Source organism: Muntiacus reevesi, chromosome 4 (assembly GCF_963930625.1).
Source record: "Muntiacus reevesi chromosome 4, mMunRee1.1, whole genome shotgun sequence".
Classification (NCBI taxonomy): Eukaryota; Metazoa; Chordata; class Mammalia; order Artiodactyla; family Cervidae; genus Muntiacus; species Muntiacus reevesi.
This window is the reverse complement of record NC_089252.1, coordinates 117437448-117461937: the sequence shown is the minus strand read 5'-3', so window position 1 is coordinate 117461937 and position 24490 is coordinate 117437448. Positions and strand designations below refer to the sequence as shown.

Sequence of the window (24490 nt, the reverse complement as noted above, 5' to 3'; positions counted from 1 at the left end):
GTGGGGCCCTGTGGCCCCTCGCTGTGAAGTGCGCTGGGCAGGTGAGCAGTCACGGTGCGGTGGGCACACGGACGGAGGACCGCAGGCCGGAGCGTGTGCCTCCGACCCCCGGGGACACCGGCTGCCCTCACTCCTGCGACCACCGCGGCTCCTCCTCTTTGTCGTTTAACCACGTGCGTGCTGCGTAAACGCCAGTCTGTTCCGAGTACGTCCGAATTCGTATCAAACAGACCCATCCTCGCGGTTTTTCTGCGTCTTGTTTCTTTGGCTTTGGAGCTGTGGGGCTTCAGCCTCGTGGACGAGCGTGGCAGTGTTCACAAACACAGCACAGAGGCCCCTGCGGACAGACGTCTGGACTGGCCCCACTGGGGACGCGGCGCTGTCGTGTGAGGCTCCTGGCGCTCATGGGCAAGGGTGTCCCTGCTGGTGACACTCACCGCCCGGCGGGGGAGGACCGTCAGCCCCAGCGGGCGGGACTGGCTCACCTTCTCGCCGACGGCGCTCAGCCCTGCTCTGCCCACGTGGAACGTCAGCCTTCAGGTCTGAACGGCCGGGGCAGGGAACGTCACTGTGGCCTTTACTCCCATCTCCCTGATCATCAGTAGGGCGGCCGCCTCGTCCACCACAAGCTTTCCGGGGCACGCGCGTATACCACGACCGCACCCGCCTCCCGTCTATCCAGGGGGATCCCGCCCCTGCGATGGTGCCTTGGCCACATGGAACCCCAGCCAGCATCAGTCACACTTCCTCCTGGGCCCCCGTCTCCAGGCAAGGTTGTGTGACAGCCCCTGGTCACCCTGGGCTGGAAAATCCTGCTTCTTCGTTTTTCAGGCACGTAAGTGACACCTCCCATCTCCATCGCCCAGAACCTCGCCCAGCAGACACCAGCCTGCTCAGTGGGTCGATGGGTTCATGGGGTTTGCAGGAAAACTTCTCCTCCCGGCAGACAGCACTCTGGTTTTGGATGGGATGTGAGGATGTGCGTGAGAAGACAGGCAGGGCTCTGAGCCTCCAGCCACGCCACGGGCAGCCCCAGGTCCACCACTGTGGCCCTGCCTGCAGCTTCTGGACACAGAGCCTGGGGCCCGCTCCCCGGAAGGCCGCGCTGCTCACGTGCATCCCCTGCAGCTGTCTGCTGCCGCCCCAGCCCCCGCTCCCCCAAACCCGAGGATCGCAACAGCCTCCCCGCTCCACACCCTGCCCCCAGGCCTCCCACTCCAATCTGTGCAGCTTCCCGTCCTGCCGACGCCAAGAGTCGTCCCCGCGACACTCGGGCATCTGACTCGCTCTCAGCCCCGCACCTCCCTCCCGGGCCCCTTCCTCCCTGCCAGGCCGTCCTGCCCGCGCTCTGCATCCCTGTCTGTCCTGACGCTCTGCGCTCAGGCTCCCCCAGGGCGATCCGGCCACGGAGGTCTCGGGAGGGTGCAGGTGGTCAGGGCGGCAGAGACCACGATGACCCAGCTGAGCCAGGGAGCAGGGAGGCAGCTCGGGGTCACAGGTAACAAGGCTCAGGATGAGGGTCAGCCGAGTTCCCACGAGGGTGGGGGGCAGGTGGGGCCAGCTCGGACACCGTCCAACACGCAGGACTAACCGTCAGGGTCCAGGGGCCCGAAGTGGCCGGAGGGACGGGAGACAGAGCTGGGAGCATCCACCACCCCAGACCGGACCTGTTATCCCAGCGGGGCCTGCCCGGGAGCCTTGTAACATAAAGACGACTAAACGGACCCTGAAAGCGCCGATGTTACACACACACCATCAGAAGAGGCGGAGGTAGAACCCAGCGACCTCGAACCTCTGTCCGGCCCCTCCCACCGGGATCCCGGGGGCCCAGCTCCGGCTCCAGCCCCGCCCACAGTGAACCCACCCTCTGGGCGGTTCCTGCCTCACGCGCTGCCTCAGGGGCAGCTGGACAGACGGACGACGGGAGCAGCGAGCACGAGAAACTGTGGCCTGGCCCCCTGGGCTCGTCCCCGTTGGCAGCCAGCGGCTCCTCTCCCAGCCACGTCACCGGGCTTCTTGGCAGCCCCCGGACAGGTTAACACTTGCTGCTAGATGAACAAGTGATCGCAGCATAGTGACGGGCAGACAGCGCTTCCCTTGCTCGGCCCCAGGCTCCGCCCCCGCCCCAGGAGCTTCCGGACACACGGCCGCCAGGCAGAGGCCACAGAGCCGCGGCCCGCAGCGAGGCATGGACCACCGCATGTGCGGTCTCCACGACACCCACCTCGCACCGACTCCTCCTCCTTCCCACCCCTGGAGCCCGGACACCAAGGACCCGGCTGTGGTCGCCGGACCACCCCTCGGGGTGGAGGGCAACAAGGCGGAAGGGGCTGGGCCCCCGCCTGGCCGTGTGGACCCCTGGACGGGTGACGGAGACAGACCCAGACATACGTCTCACGTGAGCGCCACGCTGTGGGGTTTCTCGGTCACAAAGCTCAGGCTGAACCGTAACGAACGCGGACCCTCATGGACAGACCCGTCACACAGCCAGGGGCCAGAGGGTGTGGGTGCAGACCCACCTCTGTGGCTCCTTAACCGCGCCCCTGGGCCAGCTGCTGAATCCCGTCTCCCTTCCTGGGGAGCGGGGACCACACTGGGCCAGCGTGAGGATGACATAGAGCGCGCCCCACAAAGCGGGCGGTGGGGGGCCCTCCTGCCGCATGGCCCAACCAGGCCCCTCGGTCGTGCTTTGCAGCAGGAAGCAGATGCTGTGTGGCCCGCCGCTGTCTTTCTGCCACAACTGATGTTTCTGCCCCCAAGTCCTCTCTAACGCAAGCTCCTAACAAGCAGGGCGGCAAGACCGCAGCGCTAAGTTCAGATGCTGCAAGGCTCCAGCAAGTTTCTAAGAGCCCCTGCTTTCTTAAAAAAGAAAAACACTGCTTATCCTATCGTATCTATTTATCTGGCCTTCCCAGGTGGCTCAGTGGTAAAGAATCTGCCTGCTGAAAGCTCAGGTTCCCTCCCTGGGTTGGGAAGATCCCCTGGAGGAGGGCATGGCAATCCACTCCAGCATTCTTGCCTGGAGAATCCCATGGACAGAGGAGCCCGTGGGCTACAGTCCATGGGGTTGCAAAGAGTCGGACAGGACTGAGCACGCATGCGTGCATCTGTCTATCCATCCAGCCGTCATCCGTCTACATGCAGACAGACACAGACATAGACACAGATGTGCCTCTCCTGGGAGGCTGCTCTGACCCCGCCGGTCACACACACCATCACAGACCACCTGCCAGAGCCTGGCGCTCACCCTTCTCTCGGCCACTAGCTCCTGCAGTGACAGACGCTGACTGCGTCGGGGTCTGGCTCAGGCTCTGAGGACACACCTGAGTTAGACAAAGTCCCTACCCTGGTGGAGATTCGAGTCCCCGGCCGGAGCCAGAATAATCAGTGAGTGAGTGCATGCCAGGTCGTGTGAAGCGCCGTGGAGAGGACAGTCAGGGCTGGGGGCCAAGTGCTGCTGTGAGCCCCCCGCCACCCCCGCAGCGTGGAATTGCTTCCTGCAGCCCCAGGCGCTCTAGACACAGGGTGAGGACAGCGTCAGATGTTCTCCAAAGGAGACACACGGATGGGCAACAGGCATGTGAAAAGATGGCCTGCACCACCAGCCATCAGGGAAACGCACATCAAGACTCCCATGAGGTACCACCTCATGCAGAGCGACCATCATCAAGAACAAATGCTGGAGAGGGTGTGGAGAGCAGGGACCCCTCCTACACTCCTGCTGGGAATGTCAAGGGGTGCAGCCACTATGGAGAACAGAGCGGAGGTTCCTAAAAAGGTTACAAATAAAGCTTATCACAGGATCCAGCAATTCCACTTCTGAGAATACATCCAAAGGAAATGAAAACACTATGTTCACGAGATATCCGCACAGCCCCCCATGTTCACAGCAGCACTGTTTACAGTCACCAAGTTACAGGAGCAACCTGCGTCCACCAACAGATAAACAGATCAAGACGCGGTGTGTACATGCAGCGGAACAGAACTCAGCCATGAGAATTGCGGAAATTCTGCAATTTGCAACAACGCGGATGGACCCGGAGGGCATCATGCTGAGTGAAGGAAGTCAGAGAGAGAAAGCAAAACCTCGACAAAAGGGAATCAAAAAACAAAAGGCGAGCAAAACAAAAGACACTCTTAGAACAAAGTATCAGATTTGTGGTTGCCAAGGATGGGGGTGGGAGGGGGGAAGGAGGAGGGCGAGAGGTCTTAACACAAACTTCCGGTTATAAGTCAAGTCCTGGGATGCGACGTCCAGCATGGCATACAGTGACCACAGCTGGACGCTGTGCAGGAAAGCTGTGAAGAGTGCAGATCCCATCAGAAGCGGGAAAAACTCCCACCCCTTTTATTTTTGCATCTGTATGAGATATGAGCTTCTGTGATACTCATTTCGGAGGCTGTGTGATTTCATTAAGTTGCACACCTTCTTAAGCTCAGACAGCGCTGCACATCAACGACATCTCAGCAAAACTGGGAAGCAGCAGCAGCAACAACGGAAGGAGTTTGTCAGGGGACTTCCCGGGTGGTCCAGCGCTTGAGCCTGCCGTGCATTGCAGGGGATGCAGGTTTGATCCCCGGCTGGGGACCTAACATCCCACACGCGGCGGAGCGACTAAGCCCAAACGCCACAGCTAGAGAGACCGCCCGACACAGCAAAGAGCCGGTGTGCGGCAGCCAGACAAATAAATGCTGTCAGACAGGGTGTCACTACCTCGGGTACGTGCCTCACTGCTGCCAATAAAATGCAAAGAAAGAAAGTGAAGCCATTCAGTCGCGTCTGGCTCTTTGCAACCCCTTGGACTGTAGCCTGCCAGGCTCCTCCATCCATTGGATGCTCCAGGCAAGAATACTGGAGTGGGTTGCCATTTCCTTCTCCATGGCATCTTCCTGACCCAGGGATCGACCCCGTGTCTCCCGCGTTGCAGGCAGACGCTTTACTGTCTGAGCAACCAGGGAAGATCCAAAATGCAAACAGCACCAGACACAGGCCGCCAGAGGCACAGAGCAGCTGGCAGCCCTCGTGCTCAAAGTGTGACGAGCAGAGAGGGTCTGGAGGCCCGGGCCAGGCTCGACCAGACCCCCAGGATCTGCCGGACATGGAGAACACACGAGAGCTCCAGGGACGAGAGGCGCAGACCTGCCTCCCACAAACCAAGCTGGAAACGCTTGCGGAAATTATCACTCCTCCAATGTCAGACAGCTCCTTCCCAAAAAGAATTTCCTACGCCTTTGGGGTGTGGCCTCGGGGAGTTGTCTATGTTCCATGGCAAAGCAGTCTGTAGTGTAAGCAGCCAGGAGAACACGGCCCTTCGTTGACACCAAGAGTGTGACATCTTCAGCAGCGTCTCCTTGCAGCCACCACCTGCCCACCACCCTGAGAAGGTCCTCACGCCAAAGAGCTCCTCGGGGGGCTGGCGTCCGGATCAGTGTTTGGAACCGGCCCTCAGGGAAATCACTAATGGCTTGCCCGCAGAAGCACACGGCCTGACGTTCAGGATGGTCCGTTAATGGCAAAGAATCACAGCTGTACCGGGGTCTGTGATGAGGAGAACCGAGGCCAGGGTTAGGGTGACGGACCGGCTTCCCTCGGGAGAGCTCTGGGCTCCGTCCCAAGCCCAGGTCGCCTCCTCTCTGCACAGACAAGGACCCGCGTGGGCTCTGGTTCCCAGCCGCGGGCCGCCACCCGCCCAAAGGCCCAGGGAGCGCTCCCGCCTCCTCCGCTTCCCAGGGTCTCAGCTGGACACGCAGCAGCAGGGACGCCACGGGTCGGCGTCGTCGGGGTGCTGGACCGCGGTGTCCCGTCCCACAAAGAACAGAGCGGGGGGCTCTCGTCGGGGGGCGGGGGGCGGACTTGTGATCGCAGGCATGTGCACCCCGCAGAAGCCGACCACCGGTCTCTGGAAGGGACGGGAGAGACCTCAGCACTCACCACGCGGGGTGACATGTCACGGGCCGGGCACTCCCGTCTCACAGGCTCCCACGCAGATGGGCGCCCGGGGCCAACGCTGGAGGCCCGGTGTGAAGTGACGGCAGAGGACGCTGGGTTGTTAGGATCGCCCAATCCCCCCATCCCGTCCTCCAGGCGGGTAGGGAGGCCTTGGCGAGGTGCTGGTCTGTCCGAAACAGCTCTCCAGCACGAGCCGGCTCCGGTTTCTGGGTCGAGAGAAGCCGGAGTTGAGATATAGGCCAGGGGTGTTTCTGAGCCTCGTGCTCACGTTCTGCTGAGGGCATCTCAGGCTGGCCTTCCATCCCCCGAGTTAGAATAACCTTTCCACTCAAAATGGACGGGCAATGAAAAAGGAAGTCTAGTCCAAAAGAACAACAAAGATATGATTTTCAAGTCGGACACTGCGACCAACACCACACAGGCGGCCTGCACAGAACTGGAATGCGACTCCCCGGGGTCCTTCCCCCAACGGGCGGGGTGGTCACCGGGTCCCGCTCGCACCACCGCGCGTCTGCAGGCTCGCCCAGAGGAGCGAGGCCACAGACAGAGGTGACCCCTGTAAAACGTGGTCAGTGAGGAGGCCAACCTCCAAGCGGTCCTGGGGGGATCAGGAGGCAGAAGGACCCAGCATGGGCCTCCCCGGCAGCTCAGCAGTAAAGAATCCGCCTGCCGGTGCCGGAGACATGGGTCTGATCCCTGACCCAGGAAAATGCCACTGCCACGGAACAGCTGAGCCGTGTAAACAACAACCTCAGGCCCACGTGCTCTGGAGCTGGTGGTCGGCAACAAGAGAAGGCTCTTCTCGGAGACGCCTGCACACCACAGCCACGGAGCGGCCTCTGCAACTAGAGAAAAGCCCGCGCAGCCAAAAGTGAGTAAGGTTTTTTTATAAAAGAAAGCCCCATCCAGCACGAGTGGCCGAGAGCAGGAGGGTGTGGATGGCAGGCGGGTGGGTGCTGCCTCTTCCCCGGACAGCCGGCTTCCGTTCAGACCAGGCCAAGGTCACCTCAGCTCAGAGCCGGGCCGGCAGGGCTAGCTAATGCCTTGGGCCTACCGCTCTCCCGTCCCTCACTGCCTCGCCCGCCTGGCTCCTTGGGGGTGGGCCTTCGCCTCTCACTCGGCTCAAACCTCTGGGTCCCGCCCAGCCACCCCATCCCTGCAAGGGAGCGAACGGTCCCAGCTCCTCTGTCCCTCCCATTTGCAGAGCCAGGGGACTGGCCCTCCACCTGCACGGCGGTTTCCAATTCCTCAGAGTCCGCGAGTGTTACCAAGGACCGCCCGGGGCGGGGGGGAATCAGTCGTCCAAGCTCCCTACTTTCCCGTCATTTCTCAATGTCTTACCATGAACACGCTCACGCAAAAACAGCAAATTTCATTTACAACAACATTCAGCGACCCAAGGTGAGCAAGCAGGGGAGAGCCTGGAGGCTGACGGAGAGATGGCTGCAGCTGGAGAGATGCTAGGGGGAGAAGGGGAGGGTGCACGGGGACCCCCGCCCCGGAGGTGAGCCCCCGCCCTGCTGGGAGGACAGAGAACAGGGTGGCCAGCGCACACCGTGAGAAGGCCTGAGCGTTCTCCAGGAGGAACCCCTCCTGAGACCCGAAGGGGCTCCTGAAGTTGTTCGTGGACGTCGGGGAGACACCTGGATTCTTCCTGACGGCTCTGCGAGGAAGCATGGGTCTGACAGCGGCGTGTGACTTTCGACCTGGATGATGCAACGGCGGGAGGAGAGAGCAGGGGGCCTACGGTCTGACAAGTGGCTCCCAACCTTCCTGTAGGAATGTGCTCGGGCCCATCTTATGTAACAGTCTTTTTCTTTTTTTTTTTTTCCTGGAAGGAGAACAGCATGAACTTTCCAAGTCTGCAGATGGCTCCAAGTCCTTCTGGGTGGTGAAATGCCAAGCGGATGGCAATAAACAATCGGGAATTTATTGAGAATGCAGGAGAGGCAAGAGGAGCACAGAGATGAGCTTAGGGGCCAGGCTTACCGCTCTGGGGGGACAGAGCTCGGGCCTCGGAGCTCTGCTGTCGTCAGGGCCACGGCTGCAGCTGGACGCGGGTGGAGGGGAGGGGCCAGGCACCGCGGGCTCGCTCCACCACTGTCGCTCCACCCGGCCCCTGGCCGCAGCCCCTTGCCAAGCCTCAGCCTCCCCATCCATCAGGTGGGGCTACAGGGGCCTGTGCACACAGCCGGGCGCTACGGCAGCTCTGTATGTGTTTACAAGGCAGAGCTGGGTGCTGCAGAGAGAGCACCGCCTTTAGAGCAAAGAGACGCGGGTTCAGATCCCGGCTCCGCGTTCATTAGCACGTGGTTCTCTGGGGCCAGTTTCCACGTCAGTGAAGCAGCAAGCATGACGTCAGCCCCATGTGATGGTGTGAGATGCGTGGAGGTGAAGCCCAGGAGGAATCCAGCCAGGTGTCAGCCTTGAGCGTGGGCCTTTCCGAAGGCAGCGCAAGGCCTGAGGCCACGCACTCCGTGTTTATAGCCGTATTTCTAATCTCTTCCATGACCACCTTTTAATATGACTGAGATCACCGCTCTATACGCTACCGTCTATACATCATATCCTACGTAACTCTGTGTCATTAGGTTTTTTGGTAAACATCATTAAAAATGTTTGCCCAGCACCTCTTAATTGGAGAAGGCAATGGCAGCCCACTCCAGTGTTCTTGCCTGGAGAATCCCAGGGACGGGGGAGCCTGGTGGGCTGCCGTCTATGGGGTCACAGAGTTAGACACGACTTGGCAGCAGCAGCAGCAGCTCTTAACTCATCTTCTGAGGTATCTGTGTTTTTCTGGTAAGAGCTTTCATGGGATATAATTCACAGATTATATAATCTGCTCTGTTAAAGTATACAGTTCAGTGGTTCTTCGCGTATTTACAGAGTAGCATCGCCAACCTCCTAATCAATTTTAGAGCACTTCCATCACCCTGGAGAGAAACCCCTGCTGTTAGCTGTCGCCCTCAACTCTCTCAACCTCCACCCCAGCTCACGGCAACCATGGATATACCTTCTTTCTCCACAGACTGGCCTAGGCTGGACACGTCATGAAAATGGGGTCATATTAACGCGTCAAATTTTGCGACTTGCTTCTCTCAGCTTAACTGTTCCAGGTTCATCAGTGTACCAGTATTTCCTCCCTTTTTGTGGCCAAATATTCCACTGTATGGACATGCTGCATTTTATTTATCCACTCACCAGTTATGGACATCTGGCTTGTTCCCACATTTTGACTATTAGGAATAACACTGTCATGAATATTTGTGTACAAGTGTGTGGACATGTTTTCAATGTTTTAAAAAACTGAAGTATAATTCATTGACACTGTTTCAGGTGTATAGCAAAGTGATTCAGTGATGCCTATTCTTTCTTAGGTTCTTCACCATGAGGGGTGATGAGAAGACATTGACTATAGTTCCTTATGCCACAACATAGGCCCCTGTTTATCTATTTTAAATATACTAGTATACATCTGTTAGTCCCCAGTTGCTTTCGATACATACCTAGGGATGGAACTGCGGTGTCATATGCTCACAGAGCTTAACCTTTGAGTAGCTGTCAGCCTGTTTTCCAAAGCAGCTCCACCATTTTAAATTCCCTCAGCAGGCCATGAGAGTCCAGACTTCTCCACATCCCCATCAATACACGTCATCACCTGTCGTTATCCCACAGCCGTCCGAGTGGCTGGGAAGTGGTACCTCATCGTGGCTTTGATTTGTCAGCATCTCCCCGATGACAACTAATGCTGAGCATCTTTTCTTATGCTCGTTAGCCATCAGTAAATCTTGTTTGGGGAAATGTTATTTAAGTCTCTTGCCCACTTTTTTCAGGGAGGCTATCTTTCTATCATTGAATTACAAGCATTCTTTTCATATCCCAGATACAATTCCCTTATCACATAGATGTTTCGCAAGCATTTTCTCCCATTCTGTGAACTGTCTTTTCGTTTTCTTCAAACTGTACTTTAAAGCACAGAAGTTTTTCACTCTGATGAAGTCCAACGGATCATTTTCTTTCTTTTGTTGCTTGTCCTTTTGGGGTCATACCTAAGAAACCATGGTCAATCCAAGGTAGTGAAGATTTACTCCTATGTTTTCTTCTAAGAGTTTTATAGCTGTGGCTTTTATATTTAGGTCTTTTAGTTTACTTCTGTACATGGTGTGAGGAAAAGGTCCATCTTCATTTTTTTGTACATAGATATCCGACTGTTCCACGGCCTCTGAGGTGGCACTGGTGGTGAAGAACCCGCCTGCCAATGCAGGAGGCATAAGAGACACGCGTTCGATCCCTGGGTCGGGAAGATCCCCTGGCGGAGGAAATGGCAACCCACTCCAGTGTTCTTGCCTGGAGAATCCCGTGGACAGAGGAGCCTGGCGGGCTACAATCCACAGGGTCGCAAAGAGTCGGACACGACTGAGCGAATGAGCACACAGACACGCATCCAACTGTTCCAGCACCTTTAGTTGAAAACCTCTTATTTTAATAGTCTTTTAATAATAGGCTATTAGTTGCAGCTCCTGCTGCAAATGACACTGGGAAAAGGGAACATTGACGCCTGATTAAAACCAACCCGAGGGACGAGTTAGTCAGGAAGGTGGAGGAATGGGTAGAGGGCAGGCGACTGCTGGCTCTGCAAGGCACGGACGGCGTTTACCCGGCGCTGCCCTCTCTCGTCTGAACCTGCCTCGGGCCAGTCGGCCAGTGCGGTTTGCTGACACCAGGCGATCTCAAGACAAGACGCCACGGCAAAGGCTAAACCCACAGCGACCTCACACAGGCTGGGGCGTGGGCCATGAAACCACAGAGACGCAGGAGCGTGGCAAGTCAGGAGGCTCGTCCAGTCACGGAGCATTGGCCCTGTCGGCGGGAAGGCGGCGGAGAGGCCACACGGACACACGACGAGGACGCGGCACGCACGGGCCAGCAGCTCTCACCAGACGCCCCCGCCGGCTCCTGGACGCGGACCTCCAGCCCTCGGGACTGCGGGAAAGGAGATCTCTGCTGTTTAAGCCAGCAGGCCTGTGGCACTAACACGACAGCCATTCAAATTCCAGCTCCCGGACCAGCCATTCCAAACGCATCTCCCGCCACGCACCGCAGGCTTCAGACAGAAGAAGGCTTCTGAACATACGCCATGCCCGTGCGAAAGTGGTTCCTCCACTCGCCTTCCACACCCTCAGGGGTCGGTTTAGAGTCACCTGAACTTTTTGCTGGACAACACCCGCTCCCACCTACGCAGAATGCATGGCCCTCAGAAGCAAACCGCCACGCGCTTGGCGCTGGCCCCCTGGCACATGAGGGGAGCGGTCTTCAAAGGCAGAGGGGGTGCTGAAACACTTCGGGGTCTCCAAACCAGAATGAGGCCCGGCACGCACAAGACGCTCAGAAAGAGCTCACGTGATTAGGGGTCTGCGGCCAAGCGGACCGCAGGTCTTCAGGCCGCTCGGAGGACCCCATCGCTTTCTACTGTGGGGTGCTGAGTCTACGCCTGCAGCTCGGCTAACACCTGCTGAATCGTCCGCACATTAAAAGGAAGCTGACCCCGAGCCCAGATTCTGGCGCCCACGCCGACTTCTGCAGTAACACTCAAGACCCCCTGCCGTCCCGCAGCTCCCACTCACGGGTGTATCTGCAAACTTTACTTCAAAGTTAAAATGGCTAAAACCCAGCCACCTAGTATTCCAGGGGACTGACTGGCTGTAGGGAATATTCTCTTCTGAGCTGTTACTAACTCCCTTCACTGATGCTTCTGGATTTTAGGGGCCCTGATTCCTGCACAAAGAGTTCGCCCCTCTGGTCTACACTCGGTGGAAATGCTGTTCCTTTTCTAGAAAACTGCGCTGGCAGGGACTTCTGAGAATCAACCTGCCCAACTGTCTTACCCTATAAACACAGGAAGTTCACTCATTCATTCAACAAACATGCTCGGATCTCTTGGTTTGTGCTAGACGTGAAACTCTACCAGGGGTCAGAGCTGAGGAAGACAGAAAGACACGAAGCGTGAGCTCTGCCTTGGAGACGCTCAGAGGCTGCCGCCAGCGTGAGCTGCAAACTGCCCGAGTTATATAACATCGCAGACTCTGGGGACCTGCTGGAAAGCCTACCTGCTGGCATCTTATCTCGAGTCACTCAGAGGCAGAAACAAAATTCCAACCCTGGCGTCCCAGCTGTCAGCACCGAAACCCCTTCCCAGCGACGGAGTCAAAGCGGCCACGGATGTCCTCCCCCGACCGCGCTCCGTGGACGGGCCGCCACCGCCTCTGGGCTGACCCACTCAGCCCGTGGAACACGTGCAAACTTGACCCGAGCAAAGGCTGGGAGAGCGTGCTGTTGCTCTCTCACTGCCCTTTAAACACTGCCACCCTGATGCCCTGGGGACGTGCGGAAGATCCGACCAACAGCCTGCCAGGCCAGACACTTCAGGCCAGCAGGCCCCGGCCAGCTGCCTGCCCTGCGGGGGGAGCAGCTGCTCAGAGACGCACAGAGATGCCCGCGGACCCCAGCACGGGCCGCCAATCAGAGACCTCCTGATGCCCTGAGCACGCTGCCCTTACAGACGCAAAGCCCAGCCCAAGCACCAGCACCTCCACACACCCCGGCACGCCATCGGGGCCCAGGAAGAAAACACGCGCCAAGCGCTGAGGCCGCCGCAGACGGGGCTGAGAACCAGATGGGTCTGGACGCACTGACCCCCAGGCCCCCTCCCTGAGGGTCGCGCGGTCCTCCAGGGGTCAAGGGTCACACCTCCAACACGGGCACAGAGGTTTCCAAGTGACCTTAAACGAAGCATCGAGTTTGCTGACTGCGTGTTATCTCAGAAAGAATTGCACCACCAACACCATCCCTGTGACTTTGTAAACCGAGCACCCATAAAGTGGATGTTTTTGGGGCGTCTGAAATCTCACAGAAATGTCTCTAACTGCTAAGTAACTAGCCCGGAGCCTGGGGGAAGCACACAGCCTGCGTCACGGGGAGGGAGGTCAAGACGGAGGTCAGGAAGGTCATCACTCACACTCAGGGTGCCTGTGACTGATGCTGGCGGGGAGGGTGGAGTGACAGACAAGCCCACAGTGGTCCCCAGAGCCCATCGGGAGGATGGTGGGGGAGCCCAGGACAACCCACACACTCACATCTCGTAACTGGTGCCAGGCATTGACCCCGCAGATGCCCAGCGTCTGATTCTGTGACCACCCAGGGGAAAGGGGCCCCTGTTCAACCACGAAAAGACGGACTCTCGGGGCCAGGCGCAGCCTCCAGCCCCAGCCCGACCGTGTGGACCCAGGCTGGTTCTGGGTCTACTTCCAAGGCCTGCCATTTGGTCTACCACTGCCAAGGTCCACCACTGTCCACGGCACTATCCTGCCGTGCGTCCCCAAGACAAGCAGTCTCCCCTGAAAGATGTCTCGGCACGACGGGCCGAACAGCATGAACATAGCAAAGCGCCTAGAACGCCTAAGGCCTTGTTTCCCAAGCAGAGCCCCTCATCTCTGGTTCAGCCAGGTGGACAGCCCGGGGCAATCCGCAGGCCAGCCTGACCCGAGCCCCCAGCTCCCTGACCCGGGTTCTCCCCCCTGCATCCCTTCTTCCCTCCTCCCCCCTCCACGTGGAGCACTCCCACCCTACACCCTCTTCGGCTTCCCTTTCTCGAGGCCTCCTGGGCTCCCCAGGCCCCACCCTGCCCCGGGTCCTACATCAGTCTCCTGCACCTTCCCGAGGTCGGGCTGCCCTGGTCCCCAGCCTCCATGGGCTTTGCAGAGGTGCCCGCACGCTTCACACCACTGAAAACAGGACCGCCCTGATGGAGACACGGGGGGCAGGCCTCTGGGGGAAGCAGGGAGCAGCGAGGCCCTCCGAGAGCCTGGCCCCGGGTGGGATGTCTGCTTGAATGCCTCCTGGGAAAGCTGCCCCACGGTCTAAACCCACAGGGGGGAGGTGCGGAGTGGAAGGATGCCAGCCCTGGGGATGCCCCTGCGGCCCCACGCCCCACCCCCTCAGGGCCGTGCTCACCCTCTGAGGCCATCTACCCTCCTGCAGGTGATGTGGTTGGCACTGAGCGTTGAGGTCCTGGGCCGCCCCCACCCTGAGGGGCTGGGGAGTGGGTGACCCACTGTGCCTTCCAAGAAAGGACGCACGTTCATGTGCCATGAGACTCCGAGGTCCACAGAGCCCCCCTAAAGCCTCCACCACCCCCAGGAAGCCCTGACGGCTGGGGAGAGCTGCCACCTCCGAGGGCTCAGCCCCGCCAGCCACACGCTCAGACACCCGGGCCCCTGGGGGACGCACGGCTCTGAGCTCCCGCCAAGGGCGGCCCGAATCTCAGCGCCACGGACACGCGTGCACACAGGGGGCCCGAGGGCAGGGCTGAGAAGCACTCTGAGAGCTCGGAGACCCAGGCCCTCCTCCGGTCAGCCCACCGAGACCCGCTCTCTGGGGGCGGCGCCCCGCGACCCCGGACTCGAGAGCCCTGAAGGGCGCAGGGGGTCCGTTCTCTGTGTCCATCCTGCCTGTGGAGCCTTCCAAGGACTCTGCTCAAGGAAAAGAAGGCCCAGTCCCCCTTCACCCTAACGTCCCTGAGGATGCAGTCCCCGAACCCTCTCTCTTTCCTTCTGCTCCGCCCCTCCTGTCCACCCTCCTGCCCTCTTCCCTCCCAACACTGACAGAGCGGCAAGCCCACGGTAAGAGCTCCTCTGAACCTTTTTGCAGAAGGTAAGGCAGCCAACCAGTCCATCCTAAAAGAAATCAGTCCTGGGTGGTCACTGGAAGGACTGAGGCTGAAGCTGAAACTCCAATCCTTTGGCCACCTGATGCGAAGAACTGACTCATTGGAAAAGACCCTGATGCTGGGAAAGATTGGAGGCAGGAGGAGAAGGGGACGACAGAGGATAAGATGGTTGGATGGAATCACCGACTCAACGGACGTGAGTTTGAGCAAGCTTCAGGAGCTGGTGATGGACAGGGAAGCCTGGCGTGCTGTGGTCCATGGGGTCGCAAAGAGTCGGATACGACTGAGCGACTGAACAGAACTGAATCCACGTCCCCACCTCCACCCCAGCGAGCAGGCCCATGTGAAACAAAAGTACCACCCCCAGCAGAAGACTTGGCTGACCCTAAATGTGGGACAAGGGTCACGCTGTAATCTCAGCTGTAGAGTCACACACGAAGGGCCGCTGGCAGGAGAACCCCGTTTGGTTGGCACTCGGGGACAAAGTCCGCCCGGATGGGCATCTCTACCTAAAAGGTGCTGAGCAACGCACAACGGTGGACAATGGCCGCCTTTCAGGGAGCGGCTTATTTTGCAATTTTTTTTTCTTCAACTCCACTGCAAAACAAAGCCCGACTTGTATCCACAGAACATTCTTATAGCAACTGGAAAAAATTATGCCTTAACGAAGCTGTTGGAAAAATCAACTGCAAAAATACTGCAAGAATAGCAGTGGCCTTTCCTCTCACCATCAAAAAGATCTTTGCTATTCGAAGAGTCTTTAAAAAAAAGCCCAGAAGAGATGCCCTATTTAAGAAAGCAGGCAGTTTGCTGCAACAAAGGCGGAAACACCAGGAGGAGGACCGACGGCTCCATCCACGAGGAAGGAACTTTGGGAAATTCTTAAAATAGGCAGGAGAAAGCTGAGGTAGGACTGGAAGGCAGTGACGGGATTAAAAATCATATCACTGCCATACAACACAGAGTGAGGACCACAGTCTCCGTGTTTGGTGGAAATTTCAGGAACCCACTCAGAGAAGTCTAAGCACTTTCTGATTCTTGTGGTGGGGAGCCGAGGGGGACAGGATTCCTCGCTTGCCTTCGGGAAACTGACTGCCCCCGCGTCAGTATCTCACTGGGGAGGTCTGCCGGCCACCCCTGCCCACGCTGCTTCCCGCTCTGACTTCCCTACTGGCTTCTCAGGAATGCTCCGCTCCAGCGGGAGATCCCACAGCCTGGTGGCCCACAGGTCCTCGGCATCAGAGAGCAGCCCCGGCGCCTCTGGAGGGGAGTGAGCTGAAGGTGTGCTATGCAGGGGGCCCCACGTTCCCCATGCACCCGGGGAGGCCCGGGAACCCTCCATCGCCACCCGGCAAGCTCTGCCCCCAGCAGCTCAGGGGGCTGACTCAGCCCCTCATCTGCCCCTGCACCGCCTCCCGCCCGCGAGCTCAAGCCCGACTGCATGGCTTCTGGGCCTAAAGCCGGTCGGGGCTGCCCGCCCACCGAGGCCAAACTCAAGCCCATGCCTGGCTGGCAGGACCCCGGGGCCTGGCCTCTCCCGTCTCCTGCTTCCCGTGGGTCCCGGCCCTGCATGTGCCTCTCACGGGAGCAATACCGCTCAAGGGTGCTGCTGGAAGGGTGAATGGGAGCCGACACCGAGCCTGTGCTCTGCCCACCAAACCTCCCGCCTGAGGGGCCGTGTCTACCCCCTGCAACCCTTTTCTAATCTGCACCATGCCTGGCAGTCGTCCCGTCTCTAGGTTGGTGTGGTTTAGTCGCTCAGTCGTGTCTGATTCTTTGCAACTTCAGGGACTGCAGCCCGCCAGGCTCCTCTGTCCATGGGATTCTCCAGGCAAAAACACTGGAATGGGTTGCCATTCCCTTCTCCAAGGGATCTTCCCGACCCAGAGACTGAACCCATGTCTCTGGCATTGCAGGCGGATTCTTGACCACTGAGCCACCAGGAAACCACCCCCTCCCGGGTCTCTCGGTTCCTCCCCGTCACATGGGGAGCATGATGGATCAGATCGTCTCTTCCTCACCCACCTCTTCCTCAAACGCAGAGATCCTCACCACCGTCTCCCCACCCTGGTACCAGCTCCCAGGCATCAGTAAACCAGTGTCTCCTGACTGGCCTATTGGGCAGCAGCGTGACCACAGCTGAGTGGGAAGAGTGGACACACCCAGAACTAGGTCCCCAGGGCCACTTTCAGGGATGAGTAAGGGATGGGACCTAAGGGGTGGGATTCCCTCAACTGCAAGGAGATCCAACCAGTCCAACCTATGGGAAATCAGCCCTAAGTGTTCACTGGAAAGACTGATGCTGAAGCTGAAGCTCCAATACCTGGGCCGCAAAGAACTGACTCACTGGAAGACCCTGATGCTGGGAAAGACGGAAGGCGGGAGGAGAAGGGGACGACAGAGGATGAGATGGTTGGATGGCATCACCGACTCGATGGACAGGAGTTTGAGTAAACTCCATGAGCTGGTGATGGACAGGGAGGCCTGGCGTGCTGCAGTCCTTGGGGTCACAGTCGGACACAACTGAGTGACTGACTGCAACAAGGGGTGGGATGTGGTTGGCCCTGGGAACGTGCCAGCCAGAGGCAGTGATGTGGTCACGCCTCGTCATGCAGGTGGCAGGAGCTTGGGGGGAGGGCCACGACGGATCGGGAGCAGTGGGGGCCCCAGGGAGGCACACCCCCGAGACACAGAACCCCGGGGATCGCTGCCCAGAGCACGGTGCCCGCACCCCACACGGGGGGCACACAACGCGGTGAGCAAACCGGAGGCAGAGCGGAGGACAGAGACGAGCCAATCCAGGGGAACGGGCTCTCAGGGGGCAGTGGGGTCCGGCCAGATGGCGGAGGCTCCGCACTCCATGCTCGGCACCCGGCTCCATCTTCAGAGCCCCAGGTGCCAGACCCGAGGGGCTGCTGGCTGACGGGAGGACGGTGTGAGGGCGGCAGGAAGGGAGGGTGTCCTCCAGCATTTAAATATATCCCAGCTCCCAGCAAGCACTGCTTCTTCTTCAGGTAAATTTGCATAGGTGGGAGGAAGCGTCTTGAGACGGCTCTGGCCACAACTCCCAAGGCGGACGCCGAGGGCCTGGTGGAGACGCGGTCAACGTGACCCAGGGCAGAGCAGGGCACATCAGAGGGCGGAGGCGGAGGCGGAGGCCTCTCGACTCCAGGAATGGCCGAGGCTCCGAGCCCACAGGGAGGTTCCAGAAAGGATGCCCTGTCACCCTCCTTCGGAGGAAGGCCAGCCCCCGAGAGGAGGCAGGAAAGCGGAAGGGGCTTCAGGGTCCTGGTCTGGGGGGGTCCCTGCAGAGGACCCGGATCTGGAACTTTTTCAAGGGGGAGTCACCCGGGTGTCTGCACCAGGCCCCCGGCCAGCAGAGGGACGGAGCTCCATGAAGCGGCCCCCTGGGGGTCCCAGCTGTCGCGACAACGAAGCGACAGGAATAGAGCTGGGTCGCTCCGCAGTGTTGGGGTGGGGGGCTCCCCAGAGATGGAGCGCGGGCTGGGCAAGAGGAAGCCCCCCACTTGGAGGGGAGATGCAGGGCATCCAGGCCTTTATCTCACAAGGGTCTGTCTCAGACTGCCCGGTCAGCCCCAGGCAGACAGACCTGACGTGTCCACGCCGGGCCCTGAACACCCAGGAGGCCTGCAGCCCTCCTCATCTGGCGGAACCAAGGGAGGGCTTTCTCAGAGCCAAGCCATCCAACCGGGCCCTGCGTGCATCAGACCCTCGGGGCCCCGACGCTGCTGACCTGTCAGCCATCCTTGGGGGCCTGGACGGCTGAGGAACGTTCAGAAGGTGATTCAAAGCTGCCCTTTAGGCATACTGAGCGGTAACCTGAAGCCAAAGGTGTGAAGTGCCATCCCAGGGCCCGAGAGCCAGGAAAGAGCAGCTCATGTCCCACCCGGCCGGTTCCACGACCCCGAGAACACTGTCAGGGGTCGAGACCCGCTGCAGAATCACTATTTTAAAATTCCAAAGTTCCCAGTCTCGATCAGGCAGCCAGTCTGCAGGGGCATAAGAAGATTCGGGGTTTCAGAACAGATCACATTTAACCTACTGCCAGCGAACAATCACTAACAATAATGATCCTGTTGGCTTCCCAAGCGGCTCAGTGGTTAACAATCCTCCTGTCAATGCAGGAGGCGCGGGTTTGATCCCTGGGTGTGGAGGATCTCCTGGAGGAGGAAGTGGCAGCCCACTCCAGTGTTCTTGCCTGGAGAAACCCATGGGCAGGGGAGCCTGGCAGGCTACAGTCCATGGGGACATGACTGAGCACGATCACAACGAAAGATCCTATCACTCCTTTCCGTAAGGAGTGAGCTTCATCCTAACAAAAACAAGAATTTATCAGGAAGACAGTCCTTGGACAGAAGTCTTGTTGTGCTCAGTGGAACCAGAGGAATGTGGACAAAATGCAGCTGGACCAGCTTTTGAAGAGGGTTCACAAGGACAGCACCTACCTCGCGTGATCGGTTAGATAAAACGAGATCACATCTAAGAGACCCGTCCAGAGTCCAGAGCACGCCCGAGACCTACTTCACGGGAGACCATTCCACTGCATCCTAAGGACGGTCGGTATCCACTGTCACCATAAAGCTCTGCCACCAGACGAACACAAACCTGCCTCGGCGCGACCAAGGGTGGGCGTTCAGCCCCAGGCTCATGATGACTAAGACCCTCTATCAGGCACCATCTACAAGGCCGGGGCCTCTGAGGTCCCGAGGGCCTCCGCGGGAAACAATTTTTTAAAAGGAGCAGAGACCAGGGACATTTGGGGGTATTTTGGTATTTTCCCCGAGGATCGGCCCACAGAAGACTCTGAGCTACCCGGGGGTAAGAGCCTGGAGGGCGCTCCCTGGAGGGCGCTCCCTGGAGGGCGCTCCCTGGAGGGGCGGGCTGAGCCCAGCGGGCCCCTCTGCTCCCGGAGGCAACAGGCCTGTCGCCCATCCGCAGGAGGGCAGGGCGGTTGGTCTGACAGAGTGGCTGGGCCCAGGCGTGGAGATGCGGCCCCACCAGCGGGCACAGACTCTGCCCCGAGGCCCCCCCAGCCCACCCCCACTCGGTCTGGCCTGATCCCTCCAGGACCCCGGACGCAGCAGCATCTGTCACCACAGGGGCCTCCAGGACCTCCCGAGGGGTCAGGACTGATGGGGATGGGCTTTAAAGGTCCTCCAACCCAGGGTGGGGGGCCTGCCTACTCCGTCAAGGGAGCTTATGAACCTGCATCATCTGAGCGGGTGGAGGCGAGCAGGCAGGCAGGGGTGGGGGGGGCCTCTCTAACAAAGCCCGGAACCCCGTGCGGCCCCCACCCACCCCATCCTCTTCCCAGCAGGAGATAAACACTGACCCCAAGAGATTTAAACACAGCTGGGGGAGCCGGGGCGGGGGGAGGGGAGCGGGGTGGGGGGGTGCCATCTCTAACTGGAGCAAAAGCGAGGAAGCAGGCCCTACTGGGGTGGAGCCTGTGAGACCAGCGCAGCTCCAGGACGGGCAGCCCCGCCCCGTCGGAAGCCTGCAGGCTGTGTCCCACTGACCTCCACTGAGGACAGCCTCCCCACCCGCGGAGGACGCCCCCGAAGTCTGAGGCTCACCATCGCCAAGTGCGTACTGAGCAAATGAACGCGCCCTCCACCCCAGGGCGGTTAGAAATTAAAGCCACAGTGGGCCGCTACAAGCCAGACGGGAGAGCTGTGACGACCCACCCGCACCGCCCTCCAGCTCTCTCCTCCAGGGATCTTTAAGAAAGACAAGGCCAGACCCCAGGACTATTAACCGCCCACTAACAGCCAGTTTATCCGGCTGCCCCGAGGCTGTGATTCTAAACCAGGTCTTCACAGTTCACATATCTGCTTTTTGTTGTTGCTTTTCTTGTCTTGAATGTGCAGCTACCTGGATTACACACACCTTGCTAAAACCGTAGGAGAAATCTTATCCCCGTGCTCAGGGTGGGTAACGACTGAAACAGTGAGGGAGACATAATCCTACAACCCACCCCACACCTCACACCCCACATGGGCCTCCGGGGACCAGAGGCCTGTTGGAACAGGTAACATGTCCGTGGAACAGGAGACGTTCGCTGGTCGCTAGGCCAGCTGGCTGCCCCAAATCGTTTGCTTCCCTGAACAACACAAACAAGCAGGGTTTTCCCCGTTTTATCCGCGCGGAGGGAAGTAGCAGACCAGCTGTCTCGTTGTGTGTCGTCCCAACGCCCGTTCCTAACAGCAAGACATAATCCTTGATGGGAAATGTACCAAGTAACTGAGCTGGCAAGAAATCAGGAGACAGGCAGACCCCCTTCCTTCTCTGATACACGAATGACACCCTCTGAGGCTCACAGTCAAACCGGACAGACAACAAAAGTTACTATGCACACACATCATTTTGATTTTATCTGATCAGGTGGTTTTCGGTCACTGTTGGGTTGGATTTTTAAAGGCATGCCTGCACAACAGGAAATCAACTCCAGCACAAAAAATAAAGTCCTGTGAAAACCGCCATACGGTAGAACTCACATCCTACTTGTCATATTGGAAATAGAACTCCTGCTTCTTAATTTTAAAAAAGATGAAGCATAAGCCCTCAGCTCTGTTAGCCTGCTGGGCTTGATGTTAAAGCGGCATGTGAAGTAGGTCACTGAGAAAGTGGCCTCGCAGGAGCTGCATAGGAAGGCGGAGGGGGCAGGACCCCCCGATGCCCCTGGGGGCCAACCTCAGCATCACAGTGGGGCGGGGGCAGACTGACCTGGGCGCGCCCGAGGGCTTCCAGTACCGGCAGAAGAGGTACTGTCCGTCAGCGTTGACCAGGTGAGGGAGGTCCTGGTAGGGAACGTTCTGTGGGGTCAGCCGGGGGGAACGTTCCTCTGGCATTCTGAAAGGATCTCCAGGTGCTGGGAAGGAAAAAGGGAATGGTGCACCGTCAGAGAGAAGGCAAAACAGACGTCAGGAGGGAAACCTTGTCAGTCACTCACATGTTTTTAAAGCAGTTTAAAAAAAAAGAAAAACCCTTCCATTTCAAAAATTTTACAGATACATATATTTCTTAAGACTGAAAACCCCATTTGTTCTTAAGAAAAATGCTCACTTTATCTTTTAAGTACCTCCTTACAGCTTTCTCCCCCCCTCTTCCCATCTGTGTTTATTTTAAATCATTTCAGGAAACTTCATCTTAAAGACTATTTTAGCTGTAATCAAGTGGAAATGATAGTCAGCTCTGTGGGCATAAAGACCCAGCTGCAAAACACCCTTCCAGGCTAAAACCCCCAAGGAAGTTTCACAGGGGCGCGGTCACGGGGTGGATGACGCTCTGGTTAATTCCTCCTGCCCGAAATTCTAAAGGTGCCGCCACAAACCTGTCTGCATCACGACCCAGCTTCTGCGATCCACCAGCGCACAGCCCCGAGCGTCAGGGCCAGGCCAGCCGGGGCAGCCCCTTCATCTTGGCGGGGGGCGCCCCCACGTCCCCCCCACCCCCAGCTTCCCAGCTAGCGCCGGGCCCCAGATCCTGCCTGGCTCCAGGAGCGCGGAGCCCAGGGCTGCCCCCGTCTACAAGCGGAGCCGCCCAGCGCTGGCCCCCCACTACTCTCCGTAAAGAAACGCCTGCGGCAGGGAGAAGTGTCCCCGGGAGGCCGGCTCCGGCTGCCCTGGCCGCCAGGCACCAGCTCCGCGCCCCCAGATCCCCACCCTCGGACACGCACGAGCGCGGGTCCCCCAGGAAAGTCGGCCAGGCTCCCCCAAAAACTTTGCCGCCTGCCCGCGTCCGCCGGGCCGGGAGCGCAACCCCGCCGGCAGGGCTGCCCGCGGGGGACGGACACGCGGACACGGAGTTGACGGCGGCGACAAGTTGGTTCGGGGCCGCCGCCAGGGAGCGGGGCGCACGCGCCGGGCACACGCAGACACGCGCGCGCTCGTGCACACGCGCACAGGGGCGCGGGGGCCCACGCCGAGCGCGGGGACGCGGGGACGCGGGGACGCGGGACGCGCGGCGGCCCACCCTGGGGACAGGCACGGCTCGGGCGGGGACGCAGGCAGTTACCGGGCCGCGAGCGCCGAGTCCTCGTCTACGGCCGGGACCGGAGAGCTGCGCGCCGCCGCTCCGGAGACAGGGCGCGGCGTCCGCGCCGCCACTTATCCCGGCTCCCTCCCGGCGGGGGCGGCGCCGGGCCCACGTGTGCCGCCGGCCTGCCCGCCGCGCGCTCCTCCCCGCCGGCCGCGCCCCGGGGTGGCGCCCGGGGACTGGCGCCCCGAACCAGCCGCGCTGCGGGAGGACACGCCACACCCACGCGCGCACACACCACGCGCGCACACCCGCCGCACACACACGCTTGCAGGAGCGACACAGGCACCCGGGCGTCCCCCCCCAGAACCACACACGTGGACGCCACTCACACCCTCAGTACACGCAGATATACACACCCAGATAACACGCAGAGAAAGGAGCACACAGGCGCACACATAAAACGCTGGGGCAGTGGGGGGACGTGTGCACAGTTTCCAGGAGGTGGGGGCCAGGCCGACAAGGGCAGGCCTGGCCCCACAGACCCTCCCTGGGGGACACATAAAACCTAGGGTCAGGTGCAGGCCAGGGAAGGTCTGAACACCCTTGGGTGCAGGTGTTCACGTGGCTGGTGGGGGTCGGGTGGGGGCAGCTGGACCAGAGCCTAGACCCCCCAGGGCCCAGCTCCGCGCTCACCCTGGGAGCCCTGTCTCCTCACTGGCAGCCCAGGACAGGACCTCTGCCCCCAGGACGGACAGGGGTCCCCTGCGCACTGTGACCTCCCTGGCGTCCTTCCCTCGGTCACAAACAAGTTGACACCACAGCAGTGTTGAAAAGAGCCACTGTCCTCCAGAGTCACACGGCCGTGTGTGGGGTGGCCCGGCCGCTTAAGGCCTACGAGCTAACTTACAGCAAACACCAGCTGGGGTGTGAGCCCTGCCTCGTGGCCGGTCACAGGCTCTGGCCTCTGACCTCTGACCTCTGACCGGCAGGGCTGGCCAAGCGACAGACCCCAGGCAAGGCCAGTCCTGGAGGTGGCCGTTTCCAAGCCGGGAACCAGGGGGCGGCACAGGGCTGGTACCTGGACTGGAATTCACTCCAGAGCCAGTTTAAGGTCCGAGGGACGTTGTGGGGGACCCCAAAGCACACCAAGCCCCCTTTAATATGAAGTCAAGTCAAAGTCGCTCCGTTGTGTCCGACTCTGACCCCATGGACTGTAGCCCACCAGACGCCTCTGCCATGGAATGCTCCAGGCCAGAACACTGGAGTGGGCAGTCTTTCCCTTCTCCAGGGGATCTTCCCGACCCGGGGATTGAACCGGGGTCTCCTGCATTACAGGCGGATTCTTTACCAGCTGAGCTACCAGGCAAGCCCCTTTTATAGAGCTGTTTCAAAGTTTGCCATCTCCAGCATTTCAGGACTTTACATACACAGTGCGGAAGTCTGGGGGACAGTGTTCACAGAATTCCAGCAGAAAAGGGGGTTCGGAGCTTGGAGGGGCTTCAAGGGTGGCCCATGGAAAAGAGTCCACCTTCCTGGGCTAGGAAGGCCCCACATCTAAGCCGCTAAGCCCAAGCCCCACAGCTACTGAGCCTGGGAACCACAACTTCTGAGGCTGTGTCGCAACTACTGAAGCCCTTGAGCCCATGAGCCCTGCAAGAGAAGCCGCTGCAATGAGAAGCCGGCTCACCACAACCGGAGAAAGCCCGTGCAGCAACAAAGGCCCGGAACGGCCAAAAATAAAAAAAATAAAAACGCTCTGTTCTACACTAGTTTCTCCTAGTTTGCTTACCAACATAAATGGGGGTGTGGGGGGT

General features: G+C 59.4%; 1 protein-coding gene across 3 annotated transcripts in view; it reads right to left on the bottom strand.

The window, feature by feature from the left end:
• MGLL (monoglyceride lipase) overlaps nt 1–22845 on the bottom strand; it is an 89588-nt gene extending 66743 nt beyond the window's left edge. Inside the window, exons 1-2 of one of the 3 annotated variants that reach the window (XM_065934041.1) lie at nt 22713–22845; nt 21423–21567 (exon numbers count right to left, since the gene is read on the bottom strand). In XM_065934041.1, coding sequence (XP_065790113.1) covers nt 21423–21547 — 125 coding nt within the window. In that variant the 5' untranslated portion in view covers nt 21548–21567; nt 22713–22845. Of the gene's footprint in view, nt 1–21422; nt 21568–22029; nt 22508–22712 lie in introns of those variants that run through there. The other 2 variants (XM_065934042.1, XM_065934040.1) reach the window with 2 other exon arrangements.
• Nucleotides 22846–24490: the final 1645 nt, after the last annotated feature.